A 20,565-nucleotide genomic window follows, 5' to 3' on the forward strand; every position below is an offset into this window, starting at 1 on the left:
TGAGCTGGTAGTGAGACAGTTGAGTAGCCACTCAACTTATCTCCAGTCTTTGTGTAGGGAAGACACCCAATCTTCTCCCAATATAAAATACAATTTAAAAAAAGAAAATTTTATTGACTCTTAAGTGTATTTTCAAAAGCTTGCAAAATCATTAAGAAGTGGGTAAAGATTAGGTCTTTTTTTTTCCTTTAGCATTTCAGAATATTCTTAAAAAGTCAGTTTGAATTTGAATTTGTAAGTACTTAAATGTTTGTACACCAAGTATTCCTGTTTATCTTTTTTATTATTTAAGATTTTGTGAAAATTAACCTAAAACAAGTTGCTGTAGTTTTCTTTTATTATTGTAATATTAGTTTTTAACACTGTAATAAAATCAAATTAGATTCTACTAAGTGGGAAATTTTGATAATTCAGTGTGTCACAGTGATTTTAATTTTACTGCTCCCTGAAGATGACAAGCCCTTGACTTGACCAGGAAATAAAGATTGAAATTTCAGTTTGGCGTATATAGATAGTCCAGAGACAGGGAATGAACTTTGTCTTTGACAGTTAAGCAGTTATTTCATTGAGTATCAGCATCGCAAGGCACTTTGGATGGACATGCGAAGTAGAAAGCTTCAGTTTCAGAGCTATAAAACAGCCATTTTGAGAGCAGTAAATAATGATAGTGTCATTGTATTTAAAACTTTCTGTGGATCAGACTGTTTTTACTCAAAAATCATTTAGAGAAGGGACAATTGATTTTTTCTAGGAAAGTTTTCTTCTAGATAGTAAAGAACTTGATTATGGCCTTAAGGATGGATAGAATTCAAATAGAAGGAAAAGTTGGTGGTGTAGAGCAGGGAAATAATCATAAAGAGATCACTGGTTTTGCTACTAACTGTCTGATGCTGGACATCAGTTTGAACTTTCGGGGCCTTAAATTGTAAAATTAAGCTTATAGCTAGCATTTTATAGTGCTGCTAGGTGCTTGGAATCAGGCTAAGCACTTTACAAATATTTTATCTTCACAACAACATTGGAAGGGGGGTATTATAATTATCCCCATTTTACAGATGAGGAAACAGGAAAACAGGTTAAATGACTTGATTAGGGTCACACAGCTAGTAAATGAGTGAGAATGGATTTTGACTAAGATTATCTTGACTCCAAGGCCCTTCTTTCTGTTGTATCACCTAGAGGTTCCTTACATGATTACTGGAATACTAAAAAGTGTTCCAACTCCACATTAGATGAGTTTTGGGAAACATGAGAAACTTGATAGGGAGGCAGTGATATTATAGATAAAGGACTCCCATCTATCTAGTGACATGTCATAGTAGTGACATATCACTGGACTCAGGAGAACCCAAGTTCAAATGTGACCTCGGCCACCTACTAGGTATATCACCCTGGCCAAATCACTAACCTTGTCTACTTCAGTTTCCTCATGTAAAATGGAAATATACTGGTATCTACTTTCCAGGGTTGCTGTGTAGTTCAAATGAGGTAACATTTATAGATATCAAAGCCTTATTATATTAATTTTAGCTGTTACTTTCCACACAATCTGCTGGCACTTTTCCCTGAAAGAGCCTATAATGAATAAATTAATAAATTAATGAAAAGGTAGTTATTAAGCACTTTCTGTACTAAATGCTTTGGATACAAAAATAAAGCTAAATATGATATGAATATATTATTTATCCCTTCATGTTAGTTTAAATCCTTTAAAAGGTGAAGAAAATAACTAGAAAAATGCTGTTCTAGACTTGATTCTGACAAATGAGGGGTTGCTGATTATAAAAAAGAAACATTGGGAACTTTAGGAGCAAATAATTACTCCATCATAGAGTGTATAATAGAGGAGAGAGTGTGGCCTGACATATCTTTCATTTAGCAGAGCCTATTTCCTAAGAAATCAAAGAAAGAATGATAAGCATCAAGTTACTTTAGTATTTTTCAGGGAAAGTTGGCTCAAGAAGAATAGGAAGCTTTCAGGAATGATATTTTGAAACAGAAGCAACAGTGATTCCAGTGAAGAGGAAAAAAAAACAACAACAAAAAAAACGATCGTAGCGATTGAGGCACAGGAAACTCATTTGGAAACAGATTTTAAAAATACAAATATAGAAGATTGAACCTAAACAGTAATCGAGAATGAAAGTAAGAGAATAGCAACCTACTGCAAGAATTATGTTAGGAACTCTAAAAAGCAGAATGCTGAAGCTCTTGTTAAATGCTAAGGATGACCAAAAAAAAGTTTGTAATTTTTTTAAGCTACAAGAGGGAGAAGAAGAAGCTCCAAGAGGGAATTAGGACTATTGCTCAAAGTAGATGGAATACAGTGGCAGGAAGACTTCATTATGCTTTCTTATTTTGCTACTATCTTTTCCAAATAGAATAATCTTTGGGTTGAAAAGAGACAAACAGAATGGTTAATAGGTAGCAAAAACCAAGATAGATCAAGAGAATGTCAGCATCTAACTGCCCTTAGTGAATTCAAGTCACCCGCCAGTCTCAGGTGACCTACATCCTAAAGTCCTGAAAGAACTAGCCAATGTGATTTTCTAAGCTATTGTTCATGATCTTTGAAAGATCTTAGAAAATGGGAGAAATGCCACAGAACTGGATGGAGAAGGGTAAATGTTGCCCTAAATTTTTTTTAAAGGGAAATTGGTAGAATCTATAAGCTATAGACCAGTGAATTTGATTTTTATTTCTGTCAGATTTCTAAATATTAAGAAGGTGGATTTATGAGCATTAATCACTAAAATCTATCAAGACTTAAAGAAAAATAAGCCATTAGGCTAAGCTAATTTATTTATAGGACAACTAACTTGGTAAGAGACAGTGTGGCATGGTACATAGAAAACTGGCTTCGCAGGAAGATTTGGTCAGGTTCGGGTCCTCCCTTCTTACAGACTGGTTGAATGTCTCTAGGTAAGTCTCAGTATGCTAGGCAATGATCTTAAGACCTTCAGTTTCAGAGAAGGTGCTGATCTGCCTTAGTAGAGGGAATTTTTCTCATCAGCACTTGTTTTATACCAGTGAAATCACAAGTATGAATAGAGAGAGCCACAGACTCTATATCTGAGGAATGCTGGAGAACAGAGGTCAATAGTAGCCTAACCAGATTAGTAATTGAGAAATATTTAACAATATAGATAATGTTAAATTGTGATGTAAATCAGTATGCAACTGGGCTGGGAACTTATTTCTATTAAGTTTGACACCATTACTGTTAAAAAAAAAAAAAAAAAAAAGTACAATTAGATTGAAGCAAAATCTTTCCTGTAAGAAATGGGAAATTAGGAAGTAAGGAATGGGAAAATTTCTTGTGGGCAAGAAATGTGGGAAAATATGAAATGTAAGTTAAGTACAGTTGTATGTTAATTTTAAAAAATTGTCATTTTTCAATAGTGGCTGACTCTTTGTGATTCCTTTTGGAGTTTTCTAGGCAGATACTGGAATTGTTTGCCATTTCTTTCTCTAGCTTATTTACAGATGATGTGACTGAAACTGATAGGGTTAAATGATTGCCCAGAATCACATAGATTTAAGCTATCTGAGGCTGGATTTGAACTCAGGTGTAGGACTACCCAGGAGATCTTCCTTACACATAGTAGATGCTTAATAAATGTTGTTGATTGATGACTTAGATCTAAAGAGTAGTCAGTCCTTCATTGTCTTTCTGGGAAAGTGGTCTTCCAGGAGATTGCCTTAGGGTGTGTTGTTTGTTGTTTGATATTTGTTCTCAAAGTGGACTGGATCTTCTGGGAAGTGATACTGGCAAGTGAATTGCATTTAAGTGAGAGGGGGTATTGTGCAAAGTCACCTTCCTAACTTTCTTCTCCATTTGAGTCTAGTGGTCAGTCTAATCATCCAGAGATAGTCCTGAATATAATGGGAGATCTTGGCTTTTTAAGCTAATGTCTTCAACAGATCTCACTGCATACAGGCATAGATAGCTTGTTTGACAATTATGCATCCATAGTAAAAATTGGAGGAATAGCTAATAAAATGGATGGTACAGTCCAGATCCCAAAAAAGATAAAAAAGCACCCCAAATCCCAATAGATTTATTGAACTGATGAAAGACTGAATTGAATAAAATGACATTTAATAGAAGTATAAAATTCAGGAGGTAACTGGTCTCAGATCAAATTTGTTGGCTTTGTTACATAGAAGGAATGCATAAAAAATGGTCTAGGGATTTGGTTGAGTCAAATGAGAAGTCAGTATGATATGGAAGACAAAAGAAGCCAATTTTAACCTAGACTGAATTTAGAAACCTAAGTGTATAGGACAAAGAAGATAATAGGACAAAACTGTGCTTGTCCACATCTAGAGTACTTCCCAGTGTTCCACACTTTTTGAGCACTACACTTTAGGAAAGAGACTAGCTGGAGAGTGCCCAGAACAGGATTGCTAATGTAGTAAGAGCCCGACAGGTGCTCAATGGTTTGGTAAAGGAAATTAGAAAAATAATTTAAAATGAACAAGTATGTGAAGAGCTGCCCTTTGGAATAACAATTAGACTTGTGCTTGGCACCAAAGGGCAGAACTCAAAGGACTGAGTTGAATTTGCAAAGAAGCAGTTTTAGGCTTGTTGTGAGGAACAACTTCCAAAAATTATAGGTATGGACTAAAATGAAATGGATTGCTTCAAAAAGAAGTGAGTTTCTCCTCATTGAAGTTTTCAGCCAGAGACTAGATGAGCATTGAATGGGTAAAAAAGAATTCTTAGGTGTGGGTTTATTAGGTGAACCTAATGGTCTCTTATTAAACTAATTATCTAACACAGAATTAGAAATGAATATGTTTCCATTGGGACCAATGATGGATGGGGATTAGAAAGAAGCAGGATTGGATTTTTAAGGCTGGGTAAGATAATAGATTTTAAAAGCATAACCCAGGGAGTTTGGCTTGAAATCATGGTGAGAGGGCTAATTAAGGGAAATCAATCTTAAGAGTCAGTAATAGAGGAATTTGGAGAAAAGAGTAGAAAACTGTTTTACTTAGCACTAAGATTAGGATGCTGGCAATAGGAATGTCCTAGAAAGGGTAAATCTGGGTTGCAAGAAAAGTCACAGATAGTTTTCCAGTCTGAGAGCAGTGTGATTGTGGTATAACTGGAAGGAATCTCCAAGGCCATCCAGTAGAGTTTCTACCTTTTATGGAGGAGCCAGTTAAAACCCAGGGAAATTAAGTGATAGCCTAAGGTCACACAGGTAAATTTCAAAGGTCCTGACTCCAGGCTCATTGTACTTTCTACTATAGCACACTACCTCTCCTCCCTAACCACAGAGCCTTGGATGCAGTGGGTATTTAATGTTTTAACTGAATTATTATTTTTTTTTATTATATATATATATTTTATAATATTATCCCTTGTATTCATTTTTCCAAATTACCCCCCCTCCCTTATTCCCTCCCCCCGACGACAGGCAATACCATACATTTTACATGTGTTACAATATAGTCTAAGTACAATACATGTGTGTGAATATCATTTTCTTGTTGCACAATAAACATTAGAATCCGAAGGTACATGCAACCTGGGCAGACAGATATTAGTGCTAACAATTTACATTCCCCTCCCAGTGTTTCTTCTCTGGGTGTATCTACCTCTGTCCATCATTGATCAACTGGAAGTGAGTTGGATCTTCTTTATGTTGAAGATCTGAATTATTTTTTACTGAGACAGGGAAGCTTCAAATTTGGCCTTGTAGCTTTGTAATAATAATAATGGGACATTCAAGCAAATTATTGATCATTGCTCTAGAGCTAGAAGAGATCTTAGAGGTCATCTGGTCATCTCTTTAAACATTTTAAGAAAGGCAGTTGACTTCAGAATCAGGAAAACTTGGGATTAAAAGTACTTTCTCAGTTATATACTGACTGTGTGACCATCACACTATCAAGTGCCATCAAAAAAGTAAAGTAATATTTTAACTGTATTTTTAATTCCCAAATTTATTCTTATTACAAATTAGTGGAGCTTTACTATTTGAAGTTTTAAAAATCGCCCATATAAAAATGTAATATCAAAGGCTTCTATCTTTTTAATCCCTTACAATTCATCTCCCAACCATATCATTCTATTGAAATTGTTCTCTACAAAGTCATGTCTGCTTCTTAAATATAATAGAGATGTTTAACATTTTAGCTGCAATAGCTCATCTAAGAGCCTAATAAAACATACTGGAGAAAAGGAAGGAGAAAAAAAAACAAGTAATACATATTAGGAAAATTCTCTCCCTAACTTTTTAATTGGATTGAATTGTTATATTGTATTTTTAAAGTTTTTTGTTGATATTTTCTGATTGTAGTTACTATGAATTTTTTTCTTGACTACATTTCAGTCTGCATCATTTCATAGAGATCTTAATATGCTTCTCTGTATTTATCATATGCTTAATTTCTTATAGTACAGTAATATTCCATTACATTCAGGTAGCCCAGTTTATTTTTGCCATTTTTCATTTGATGGACTTATGCTTTGTTTCAAATTCTTAGCTATCACCCAAAGTGCTGGTATAAATACTTTGGTGTATCTAAGGGACTTTTTTCATGTCACTGGGTTTCTTGGGATATAAATCCAGGTGTTGGGTATCTGGTTCAAAGGTCAGTCATTTTGGAAAGTAGTTTGGGATTAAGCAAATAAAGTGGCTTGTTGGTCAAAATGGTTTTATACCATTTCATGACTCCACTAATGACATATCAATGTTCCTAATCATTCCACAACTGTTCTAACACTGACTGTTGACTATTTGTAGAGTATGAGGTGAAACATCAGGATAACTTTGATTTGTATTTATCTGGTTGTTGGTGATTTGGTTCTTTTAGGTTGTGAATACAATTCTTCCTCTGAAAACTATTTGTTCATATCCTCTGACCTCTTATCTGTGTGGTACTGGTATTGCTGTTAATTTTTCAATAAATTAGATTTAAACTTTTAAAATTCTTCTTATCTTTGATTTCATAAAGATTTTTAAAAATGTATTCTACAGCATCACTTTATTGGAGCACAGATTAGAGGGAGGTCTAGAGATAGATAGATAGATAGATAGATAGATAGATAGATAGATAGATAGATAGATAGATAGATAACAGGTTTTATAACTTGGAAATATTTTTAAAATTATTTTCATATAAAAATATTTTATATTTTGGATTTCACATGCATTTATAATGTTGTTTTACTGAATTCATGTGGCTTTTTACTTAAAGTTTGTTTAAAAATGAACTATAAGTGGAGTAGCTAGGTGGTGCAGTGGATACAGCACCAGCCCTTTTAGTCATGAGGACCTGAGTTCAGATCTGGTCTCAAGACACTTAACACTTCTTAGCTGTGTGACCCTGGGCAAGTAACTTAACCCTAGTTGCCTCAGTTAAAAAAAAATTAACTATAGGTTCATTTTAATAGAAGCATTTTCCTTCAAAATTTATTAATTTTTCAACTTAGTACACATTTATTCATTTATTAAGGAATTGCTGTGTGTGGAGCACAATTCTAGGTACTGGGAAAGGTACAGTATCTGGATGCTGAAGTCACATCCTCACTTATCCTCTTTAATGTTACATGAATGTTACAGCTAAGAAGTGTTGGTGGTTAACTATGCTGTGGGAAAATTAGAAAAAATTGATTAAAAACATACCATAGAGAGAAACTAAGAATCAGCACGACAAAGTAAAAGGGCAGTAAATTTGAAGTATGAAAACCTGGATCTAGATTCTAGCTTCAATTACTAATAACTAAGAAAATCACTGTAGTGGTCCAATAGAGCATGGTTTAGAGTAGAGACTTGAGGCAGGCAGCCCTATCAGCAGACTATTGCAATAATTCAGGCATGAGGTGATAAGGGCTTATTCTAGAATGGGGCCAGTGTCAGGAGAGAAAGGGGTGCATATAAGAGATGTTGCAAAAATGAAATTAATGTCCATTTTGGACATAGTGAATTTAAGATATCTATTGGACATTCAGTTCAAGACTGAAAGTCTATTGGAGATGTGAGATTTTGAAGGTCAGCAAAGGTTATGAGGCAGGATTTGTAGACTTGAGAATCATCAGCATAGACATGATAATTAAAGCTGATAAGATCACCAAGTGAAGTGGAATAGAAAGAGAAGAAAAGAGGACCCAGGACGGAACCTTGAGGAACACCTATGTAAAAAAATATGATTGGGAAGAGGATCCACAAATTAGACTGAAGAAATAGTCAGAAGAGAATATTAAGAAAAAAAAATGATCAGCTCTCCAGTGTTTTAAATATAGAAGAAAGATGAAGGGAAATGAGAATTGATTGAAAAAGTTTATTTGACCAGTAATCTGGAAAGAGCAGTTTCAGTGGAATAAAATGAACAGCTAGATTGTAAGAAATTAAGAAGAGGGAAAGTGAGCATATGAAATAGAAATGAGCTTTTGGAGAAGTTTAGCTACAGAGAGTAGAAGAGATATAGGACTATATAGTTAGTAGGATTGGTGGAATCAAGCAAAGGGTCTTTTTCAAGATGGGGAAGATATAAGTATATTTGTAGATGACAGGAAATGATCCCACAGAGAGGGAGAGATTGAAAATAAGTGAAAAAATGAAGATGAGAAGAGGGAGCCATCTGTTGGAAGAAAAGGAATTACTTGAATAAGCAGAGAAGTTATCCTTTGTAAGAATATAAGATTCATTCCATAAGACTAATAGTCTTTAAATGTTCTTTGAATTTCATTGAATTCCCATCCCAGTGTTTCATTTTTTGGGAATAGAGATAATCCTGGATTTTCAAAAGTTTTTGTCAGCAAAACACAAGTTCTACTGGGTTCTAGCAAAGCTCAAAAAAGTTCCAAGTACAGGCTCAGTGATGAGTCATTTGTTGATCAGTTTAGCCAAATCCGTAGAAGCTTATTATCTAGCCACCAGGTAGTTATCATCAGATGATCTATCTATATTTATATCAATATCTGTATATATTTGTGTGTATACATACACACATGTGGTATTGTTTCTCCTTAGTTTTTGAAGAAGACCATGATATCAGGGAGATGATGCCATGATATGCAATGAATTGGTTTTAAGTGAGGGAAGGCTGGGCAAGGTAACCTGCCTCACTTTCCCCCTCCAGAGACTTTTGAGTCCGGTGACCAGATACAGATTGGGCCAATTGGAGATGGCCCTGGATGTAATAGTAGACCTTGGCTTTTTTAAACTAGCATCCTTAACAGGTCTCAGTTTGACTGAATACCCATTCAGTGATTAAGTCTAGGTAAGGATTGAAGCAAAGAATGACCTCTTTCACCAAATCAGAAAAATAATTACATGAATGCACATATATACATTTATTTTATCTGATCTGCCCATCAGCTCACAAAACATCCAAGATTTAGAGGGAAAAAACTAAGGCATAGAGGATTATACTTTTATCAATGTATGCAATATTTTCAATAATGAATAGTAACTTTCTCTTCAAAATAAAGAACCCCAGTCTATATCAGGGTTTAAAAAAAAACTCAGATAAGATTTTCATGAACTAGTATAAGTATGTATCCTTTATATAAAGTTTATATTAGCAATATTTAATCACTTTTCTCCTATAAAGAGATAGAAGGTAAATATTCTTAAAGAAATTAATTAGAAGAGGTTTAAGATTCATTTTGGGTTAAGTCCATTTTGTTTGCCAGTGCATTATTAATGTTTAGAGTTTTGTAATATTTCAGTTATTGTTTTTCATTTCCATACATAGCCAAACTAAAGAGTTTTTCCATAATGAGTGTTTACACTCATTTTTGTTTTTATTCCCAGATTATTTTTACCTTCTGAATTCAATTCTTCCTGTGCCACAAAAAAATTCAGTTCTGCATACCTATATCTAAGATATACTATAACATATTTAACATGTATGAGAAAGCCTGCCATCTAGGGGAGAGGGTGGAGGGAAGGAGGGGAAAATTCGGAACAGAAGGGAGTGCTAGGGATAATGTTGTAAAAAATTACCCATGCATATGTACTGTCAAAAAAAAAAAGTTATAATTATAAAATTAATTTTTAAAAAGGGGGGGAAAAAGTTTTTCCATGTACCCATGTCTGTCAAAAAATCATTTTTACGTAAAGTTCTTTTTGTTGTAGCAGACAAAAAAGAAGAATTTATAAATCCTGGAAGTAAATATCTATGTATGTTTAGGCAAGTAAAAGTAACTCAAAGATAATATGAAGGCTCTGTCTGTCTCGAACCTGATCAGAGGTCAGAAAGAAAAAACATTCCTGAACACAAAAAATGTCTGGTGTAATTTTGATGAATAAATTGTTTGTGGAAAAGTTAGGTTTTTAGTTGTTTTCTTTGAATTTTTTAGCTGTAAATACTCAAAGTGATGTATTTTTTAAAAATATATAATTCTTTAACTGTAGAAATTGAAATCTTAACATTTTCCATTTGATTTTGCATCATGCCAAAATATATTATCAGTAAAAAGTATATAAAAGACATCTAGTAGCAGAAAGAGATTAGAGGATTGGAATACTTCAGTGAAGTTGGAAATTATTCTTTACTTCTTAAAGAGTGGCTTAAGGAGAGATCAGGCCAATATCATTTATCACAGCAGTAGCCAACTGTCCCAGATTATTCTTTCCATGTGGTCTAGAGAGTAATGAATCTTAAATTTTTTTAAAGCAGTTACAAAGCTGAGCTTAATAGGTCAGAATTGATTTATTCAGACCCATCTTACATAAACATCTGAGTTAACTGTCATGTGCAATGATATAAGAGATTCTTTGTGTAATAAAAGATACTGTTACTAAGGCAATAACCTTTATGCTAAATCTTTGCAAGTAAGTATTGTATAATGCTTAGCTGATAATACAAGCATTGATAGCTATGATTACTGATTAGCAGTGAAATCTAAAGTTATATATTAATTTACTAAGACAGTAATGATGAGAACTGCTTTCTTTTAACTAATGTTATAATATGCCATTTATGATATAGTTCTGAGCATCTTTTAAGTAATCCACTGTGTTATCAATAATAGACCACTGAAAATAAGTTCAAGATTTTTGATAAGCCTAGAAGACTAAAGAGGTCTAATTTGTTTGCCTGGTATATTTCTATTTAGAACCATGTACAAATAACCTAACAAATAATGATATTGCTGAATGCTAGTTACAGTAGGGAACAGTGAAGTAATTTATTTCCTGGAGGAAAAAAACAATCATAATTTTTCAAGGCCCCTAGGAGTAAAACTGATATTTTAGTCCTTTTCTGTAAAAATTCCACTTCCCCTTTTTTTGTTTTTTTTAATTTTCTTAAAATAACATAAAGCTCTACTTAATTCTTCATGTCTTTTTTGCTCCTTCATCTGTTAATGATTTCTGTTTTCATTTTGTTTGTTTTTTTAAATGAAATTAGCTAATAGTTTGCTTATTTTATTAGTCCTTAAAAAACAACTTCTGGTTTTATTTATTAACTTAGTTTTTTGCTTCTTTTTAGCATTTCAATTTCTATTATTTTAGGGCTTTTTGATTTGTTGACATTTTTTCCTTTTTTCTTTTTAAGTTTCATGGAGAATTTGTTAATCTGTTACTTCTTTCATGTTGAAAATCATTTTCAGAGAGAAATTCATGTCTAAGTATTGCTTTGACTTCAACAAGTTTTGATTCATTGTCATTTTTTTGTAACAATTTTTCTTGTTTTTATAATTTGTTCTGTAACTCACATAGTATTACACTATTTCGACTTCATTTAAGTTGGAATTTATCTAGCACAGTACCTGGCACAAAGTAAGCACTTTGACTCCTTGATTAGATTTAATTAAATCTGAAAGGGGCATGTTAAGAAGACTAATATTTTAAAGTCTATTTTTCCCCTGTGTATCTCACACACACATATTTAATATTCATTGATTCAGAATGAATGTAAATAGCAATTGTTTCTATTTTGGCCAGAAACCCTAGAGTCTTCCTTTCTCCGATATAGATAGATATAGATAGAAAGATAGACAGATTAGGTAAAAGAGGCCATCATTCTCTGCCTCATTTTTTACCTAACTTTAATCAATGATTGGGCATTGCCTCAGTCAAACTGAGACCTGTTAAAGAATTTTATCTTAAAAGCCAAGCTCCAATGGGTTCCAGAGCCATTTCCAATTGTCCTGATATCTAGTCATTGGACTCAGATGGCTCTGAAGGAGAATGTAAGGCTGGTTACTTTACACAGCCCTCCCTCACTTAAATCTAGTTCACTTGGGATACCATGCCATCATCTTCCTGATACTGTGGTCCTCTTCAAAACCAAAGTTCAAATAACAAAAACAATATGTGTGTATGTACACATACATACTTATATTTAATATTGACTTTATTTTGCTATTCATGGGATCTTTAAACATAATGTAGTTTCTCTGCCTAGCTCTTTTTTCCATATATTTCACTATTGTCTTATCTGAGATTTTAGTTATCATATTTAGTTATTTTAGGATTGAACTGAAATTTCATAGATTCTCTTCTAGTACCTTATCTTAATTAACTCTGAGTCTTTATGTTTCAAGTAGGTTTCTTATAAATGGCATGTTGTTGGATTCTAGTCTCTCATCCTCCATTTTAGAGATGAATTCATCCTATTCACATTCACAGTTAATGTTTATTGAAATAGTTGTGTTTTTGTAAATTACAATTTTTTTTCATTCTCCCTCTATCCTTCCTCAAATTACTAAAAAAAAAAAAGTGGTAAAAGAATTTAGAATTACTATTACTTTTAATAGTCTACTCCTACCCTTTTGCCCTTCCTTTCTTTACTTACCTCAGATTTCAATTATTGTCTTAGCCTTTCCTTCTTTTAATGCTCCCTTTCTAATCTGTCTTCCATAGCTAAAAATTTCTGTGACTATTTCTTTCCTAACTTTGCTCTCCCTCTTAACCTCTTTTCCGTTTTCTTGACTCTGCCTCTTTTCTCCCTGCCTCCTTTTTTCCTTTAAAGACTGGGTCTTCCTATATAAGAAGTGCATCAGCCATTCATGGTCTTCACTGCACTGCTGATATAGACCCAAATTTTGAACTCAATTTCTGATCTGTATGACTTCATTCTTCCTTAGTCTGATACCCTCCTCACTCCCTACTTTTCCCTTTTTTTGGGGGGGAGGGGGATCACCACCAACTTGGTGCCTTAATTTTTCCAGTAAGAAGAATTATAGAAGTGTGAGTGTACCATCCACTTAGTTTCCCTATTGTTAATGTTTTAAAATAATTTTTTATTAATTTTTTTTGGTGTCACTGTGATTTCCCTTGATATCTCTTCTCATCTTCCTCCCAGAGAGCCATCCCATATGACAATATTTTTTTCCTTTTTTTTGGGGGGGGGGCTGAGGCAATTGGGTTTAAGTGACTTCCCCAGGGTCACACAGCTAGGAAGTGTTAAGTGTCTGAGGTCAGATTTGAACTCAGTTCCTCCTGACTTATGGGGTGATGCTCTATCCACTGTGCCACCTAGCTGCCTGACTTTTTTTTTTTTTTTTTTTTTAAGGAAAAAAGGGGGAAGGAGAATCAGTGTAATTGATCAGTTAGTAGATCAAAAAAGTTTGAAAATATGTTCAGCATACATTTGTGGACCTATTATGTCTTCAACCAAAAGTGTAGGACTATGTCTTTTAATATCTATTCTTTCAAGCCATGCTTATTCTTTATAAGTTTGCATTTTTCACAGGCAATAACGTGGTCATTCTTTCTGTTTACATTATTATAGCCATTGTGTATATTGTTTTCTTGGCTCTGTTTACCTCACTCTGTATTGGTTCATGTAGATCTTTCCATGCTTCTCTGTATTCATCATTTTTTTACATTTTTCTCTTGTATTCATGTACCGTAATTTTTAAAACTGTCCCTGAATTAATGGCCTCTACTTTGTTTCTTTGCTAACCACAAAAGTGCTGTGCTTAGTACTTTGGTGTTATGGGAACTCTTTTGTCAGTGACCTCCTTGGGATGTAAGGAATAATAATTCCATTACTTTGGGAATAATAGAATCTCCAGGTGAAAGATATGAATGTTCTAGTTACTTTATTTGCATAATTCCAAATTTCTTTCCAAAATGATTATTAGAACTTCACTGATTTACCAATCTTTCTACAACATCTTCACCAATGACTTCCTGTCTTTTGTCATCTTTGCCAATGTGCAGGGTGTGGTTGTTTTGTTCTTCTGTGATCCATGTTAAAGAATTGCTGTACAATCGGGACCTCTTACTATCTCTTCCCCAAATAAATAAGTAGTGAAAAATTCCATCAATGAAAAGGGAAGAAATTGTATAATGTTTGATATAAATTCTGGCATTGATAGCATATTTATTTGAATTAAATAGCACATAGTTTGCATAGATAGATTTTTATTCATTTGCCAAAAAAGCATTTACAAAAATAATAACTTTGTGTCCTGAGCTTTTCAGATGCTTTGAGGGAGAACAAATAAATAGAAGACAGTCTTTATAAAGCTCTATTCTGGGCTAGATCTAATTCAGACCAGTAATTCAGTCTTGGGGTTGGGAAGCAATTAAATAAAATATTCATTGTCCAGAAAAATTCAATAAAAATACCTTAGATATAAAAGGATTTAAAAAGATGAAGTTACTAAAAATACAGTAGATATTACTAGCTCTGCTATATTTACCAAGGTAACAATACTGAATTAGTCAGTAAATAAAACATTTCTATTAATTATAGGGATGCAAAGGCATTGTGCTAGGTGCTGCATATACGAATAAGGAAAAGAAGACAGTTCCTGTCCTCAAGAATCTTACAATCAAATTGGATTAGACAATACACAAAAGGATACTAAAGAGAAGGGGAGGGAAGAGGCCAGAGGCCACTTTTAAGGGGTATTTTGCAAGGGGGCATGATGTTTTATGTTTTCCAAACTAAGTAGTTTCACTGACGGAAAATTATCCAGAAAGTCCTCAGCACTCTTTAAAGAAAGATTCTAGCCTTTCTCCCGTCAAGCAACTGAAAGAGTTGAAAAGATGTTGAATATCAAAAGCTAAGTTAGTCTTCATGATGATAAAATTTCAAGTGATCACTTCCATCCTGGGGGAAGGTATGATGTTCCCTGGAGTCCAAACCAAACAAAATCACAGATGGATAAGGGAGAGAGATGCCAAATGTAACCAAAGTTGTGAACCTTTATTGGAAGCAATATCTTAGACTAGGTGTACCATAGGTCTGATTTAGGAAGGCATCTCCAATGATGTTATTAGGAAATCAACTAGGAAATAATTGGTAGGGTATACATGATGAAGATGTTCAAAAGCAGTATAATTGGTAGTTAGATATTATAAAAATTAAAATCTGTTAGAAAAAAAATGCCTCTGTACTGAAGTAGGATAATATCTGGCGAAGTCTATAGTAAGTCTTTCAACTCAAACAGCAACAGAGAACAAGAACAACATCTGGGCAATGGCAGTAATGACACAGACTAGTTACCAATAGTAACTATTGATAGTCACAAATCGCCATCAAAGGTCAGGGTCATTTGTAATAGGTAGCTAAGAGAGATATGTCTTTTACCTGCAACCTTTGCTTGGATTTGTTTTTCCTGAGACTCATCCCTTACTGATACTTTACCCATTAGCTAGTTCACCAGCCAAGACTTCCTTTTCCTGGGACCCCTATCAAGGAAATGACATCAAATTGTTGCCCTTTTTGAGTTCTCTTCTGCTTCTCTCTAATTTGAGGATCTGATGAAGACTACTCTTTATCTTCATCCTAAGATGAAGTTCTTCCACAAAATTAACTAATGAACTTTTTTTTTTCTAGGTGAGTTAACATTCTCTTGATTATTCAAAGGCAGTTGTACCTCCCAATAATTCCAACCATTGCTTCGCCAAGTCTTTTCTAGGAGGTTCTCCGGAGCTGGAGGGGGGGAGTAGACTTGCCAATTAAGGGAAAGCTGAACCATTTTCCCAAGTAGTACAGAGCCTTCTAAAAGTACACCACCTTTCTCAAGTAAATCTTCCTGTATTCTAGGTGTAAGAAACCTATGGAGTAGAATGTCTTTCACTTTTTTAGATTAGTATTGATTTATCACAACATATAGCTTCTTTGAGGTGGGATATCCAACTGTGAGAGGCAAAAAATAACCAACAAATTGTAGCTATTGGGTTAGCTTGGGAAATTTTATGGAAGGTCTTTACCTGAACCTTGGAAAAAGTATAACATTTGTATTTGCACAGTTAAGATTAAGTTACATGATCATACAACTGGTAAGTGTCAGAGGTAGGATTCAAAACTTGGTTTTGGTTTCTAACATTCCTTTCATGATAAGAAAAGTAGAATAAGCAAAGAGAAGAAAAAATTGTATATTGAAAGATTGTTGAGAGCTAGTAAGAGCAGTTTGATTTGATTAAAAAGTCTATGCTTGAGGACCATTAAGAGAAGAAAAGAATTTAGGCAATTAGGTACCTTAAACAGAAGACAAGATACAGTCTTTTCAGCAGTGATAAATCAACTAAAGTAGAGGAAGTAGAATGATGGCAGATAATTTAGGATGTTGCTATAATCTGAGTTGAGTTTAAGTTGAGACCATTCATAGTAAGGTGTAGTTCACAATTGTATAGATTATTTCATGAAACATTTCACATGAATGAATGTGACTTAGTAATTACAAACAATCAAGGAAAGTATAAAAAGTTTGTTTTCGTAGGGAAGAAAGTCAAAGAATGGTGATAACAGAAAAATGGTTACTTTAGCTTAGTTTGTGAGTTATCGTTTATTAGGAAAATAAGTGATTTGAGCAATATTGAATATGACATGATTGTAGGATATCCAAATTGAAGAAGTTCTATCACTTGTTATAAATTGGGCTTAAGGAGTAAATCCTAGAGATTAAGATTTGAGAGTTGTTGACAGTAGAGGTCATTTTTGAAAACAGAAAACATATGAATTCTCTATAGGATTACAATGTTTATAAAATACTGTGCCAAGTGTTGGGGTTATGATTGGAAAAGCAAAATAGTTCCTGCTTAGTTCCTGCTTTTGGAGCTCATATTCTAATGGAGATAATATATTAGGATTCAGCTATGGGGCAGATGGAAAGGGCCTAGTGGTCTTAGGCAGTAGAAAGGCAAATGATAATGCATCTTTTTTAGTATAATTTCTATTGATAAAACCATGATGTTGATCCATTTACCAGTTTAATAGGAAAAATAGCTTTAATAGGAATAATAATAGCTGAGCTATTGAAGAGGGATCTGCAATACTTGCAGAGTTGCACTTGTCCAGTTGTGACTTGAAAGGCATTGCTGGTTGCTGGACTAAATTGAAAGTGGAGTTGATTACCTAGGAAGTACTATAATTTTGTAGGATTTGGGTGAATATAGTTTTGAACTACACCCACATAAATTAAAGAGAATGTGAAGTAATAGTGTTATCCTATCAAAAACATTTTACCTTTTGTTCCTGTCACTATCTTGTTTCTTCAGCTGAGCTAGGCTAACAGAAAGAGCATCAGAAGATAAAAGACTACATCTTTCAAGATGCATACATTTAGGAGGCACAAGGAAGATTATTTTATAGTGTTTTTATACTTTATCTTGTGAATGGATAATTTATTTTCTGTTTATTATTTCTTTACCAGATAATATTTATGGGAAAACTTTGATTTATTTGACACTCCATTCGCCAGAATTATTTTGACATATTATCATAAAAAAAATCATAGTAAATAATCTCAAATCAAGAACTTAGTGTTTAACAATAACAATAAAAAGATCTTCTGGGTTATGCCTTGAAATTGGTACAAATTTAATTCACTTTCCAATCCAATAGGAATATGTAGGAGACTATACTTTTATCTTCAGTCCAGGACAATGATGTTAATAAGAGCAGCATTTATGTAGAAGTATTATTAAGTACTATATAAAGAGGATTACTTAAGTTATCCAAGAAGTTATAACAGAAACACCCTCCCCATATGTACCTACATATGTATGTATGTTGAGAAGTATGTAATGGTGTTTTAAAAAAAAAATTTGTGTGTGTATATATATTTGCATTGTTCTTGTTTCTTGAGTGCCATATGTATATTTAAATAAAATTTATCAATGCTTTATAATTTGACTTCCAATCTTATTTATCACTCAAGTGAAATTGTTGTGCCCAGTATTATTTATGATCTTAATTACTGAATCTGGTGGTCTCTTCTCAGTCATCTTTGACTTTTCTGATGCATTTGACACTATTGACCACTCTCTTTCTGGTTATATCCCTCTTTTCTGAGGTTTGTCATATTCCCTCTTTCCTAATTATGTTCCTATGTGACTGACCTCTTAAATACTCTTTTGCTGACTCTGCCTTCTAAATATGGGTGCATCCCAAGACTTTTTCCCTAACTTTTTTTTCTCCTTTTTTATACTCTTACTTAGTGATCTCATCAGCTCCTGTGGATTTAGTTATCTCTGGGCAAGTGACTGACAGATCTGTATATGTAAGTCTGATCCACTGAGCTGCTGTCTAATAAGAACATTCCAGACTATAGAACTATATGCCTTTTAAATATCTCCCCCTCCTCTCCCTTCTCATATATATATATATATACATATATATATATATATATATATAAATAAAAATTTATCTTTTACTCTAAATTCACCTCACTTCTGAATTTTTTTAAAAGAGTATCATCATTATGCCATTGTCCCAGGATATGGTCTCAGTATTTTCTTCAGCTTTTTCTCATTACCACATGCCCAAATTTTGTTGTCCGAAACACTTCTGGTAACCATTGCCTTCTCACTACTCATAAAACTTATCATTACTTGGGATTCTTATCACCTCTAATATTCTGAACTCTTGTAGTTGCCTTTTAATTGGACCCTTACGTTTTCTCATCTCTCCTTATGCTAAGCCATCAGGTATCCTTACAGCTGCCAAAGTGATTTTCCTTAAGTGTGATCTCACCATGTGACTTACTCAATAAATTCTGACAACTCCATATTGCTTCTAGGAGAAAATATAAATTCTATTTGGCACATATATATACATACATACACACACACACACACACACACACACACACACACACACACATATATTTGACACAACAATTTGATCCCAACCTACTTTTTCAGCCTCTTTATATGATATATATTTCTTTTCTTCCTACACTCTTCAGTCTTAACTACGTTGCCTTTCTTGCTGCTTCTTACAATACTCCATGTCCTATCCTTGCCTTTTCATTATCTGTCCCACTTGCCTAAAATATACTTCTCCCTGTGTTTCATAGAATACCTTGTTTTCTTCAAGATTCAAATCAGGTTTCCCTTTCTACATAAATATTTTTCTGATAATCCCCCCCTCTACCTACTGCCCTTTCTACTTAAATAACTTTCTATTTATTTCATGTTTTTTTCTTTCTTATGTATATATATAATTATAATTAATATTCATGGTTTTTATATATAACATGTATATTATAATATATGCATATATTATATATACCATATCTCATCTTATAGAATGTAAGCTCATTGAGAGCAGAAAATATTCAAATTTTGCCTTTGTATTCTCAGAGTATAAAGTAATTCCTTGCATATAATCGATGATTTTTATGAGTGCTTGTTGTTTGCTTGGTTATTTTGTTCATCCTTTCAGGGAATATATTTTATTAAAGTTAATGTACTTAACTTTTTTGAAATTGTGAAGATTCCCTTCCATCCCATGTAGCTGTTATGTATTGTAAACACAGAATAATTGTTCGTTTCATCCTTTGCTAGATATTTTACATATACTCATATTCATCTGTTATGTGTATTTTTTACCTTTTAAGATCCATTATAACTTTCTTTATAAATGTTATTTATATTGTAAGATTTAGAAAATTTCTTGGCATGGGGACAATAATAGGTTGGATTAAATTGTCTTATGGCCTTTTGCATATGATGAGTTTGTCTTGTTGCTTCAACAGCTACCTCTCCTCGTGTTTCTTCAGAGCTGGAACAGGCCCGACCACAGACAAGTGGAGAAGAGGAACTTCAGCTACAGCTTGCATTAGCAATGAGCAGAGAAGTTGCAGAGCAGGTTAGTTATCTGGGTAGTTGTATTTATGCAGCAGCCCTACTAGAATCACTCTAAAGCTTTTATTAAGTGCTTTTTGAACACATTTAGAATATTTTAGGCAATGTGAGATTTCAAAGGAAGGAGCCAACACAGTTTCTATTCTGCAGGAGTTTTAGGACTTTGTTAGGAGCTAGTTAATTTTTGTCAGGAATCTTCCATAGCCCCACTGTATGAGAATTGTCTGGAGGGGAAATAGCATATAGATGAGAATTGTAAGTAAGCCCAAAGTGAGGAAAGACAGAAAAGCAGTTGAAATTATTTTCCCCAAAAAAAAAAGTTACTTGGTTATTAAGTATTTTTAATTTCTCCTGTAAAAGGATAGAAAATTAGAGGGTAGCCTCATTAAATGAATCATTCTTTAGTTAAATTTATTAAAAATTTTAGGTATATTTTAAGATAGAGTTATAACATTAATACTGTCTCTGACTACATTCTTTTTTTTCTATTATTATTATAACTTTTTATTAACAGAACATATATATGAGTAATTTATTGCATTAT

The 20,565-nt window shown here is 33.4% G+C and overlaps 1 protein-coding gene across 5 annotated transcripts in view; it reads left to right on the forward strand.

The window, feature by feature from the left end:
* The window catches only part of EPN2 (epsin 2), an 84,352-nt gene that overhangs the window by 33,917 nt on the left and 29,870 nt on the right, over positions 1–20,565 (forward strand). For all 5 annotated transcript variants that reach the window (XM_074281713.1, XM_074281715.1, XM_074281717.1 and 2 more), the window contains one exon: positions 19,913–20,025. In XM_074281713.1, the coding sequence (XP_074137814.1) occupies positions 19,913–20,025 (113 nt within the window). The remainder of the gene's footprint in view (positions 1–19,912; positions 20,026–20,565) is intronic.

Source organism: Sminthopsis crassicaudata, chromosome 1 (assembly GCF_048593235.1).
Source record: "Sminthopsis crassicaudata isolate SCR6 chromosome 1, ASM4859323v1, whole genome shotgun sequence".
Lineage (NCBI taxonomy): Eukaryota > Metazoa > Chordata > Mammalia > Dasyuromorphia > Dasyuridae > Sminthopsis > Sminthopsis crassicaudata.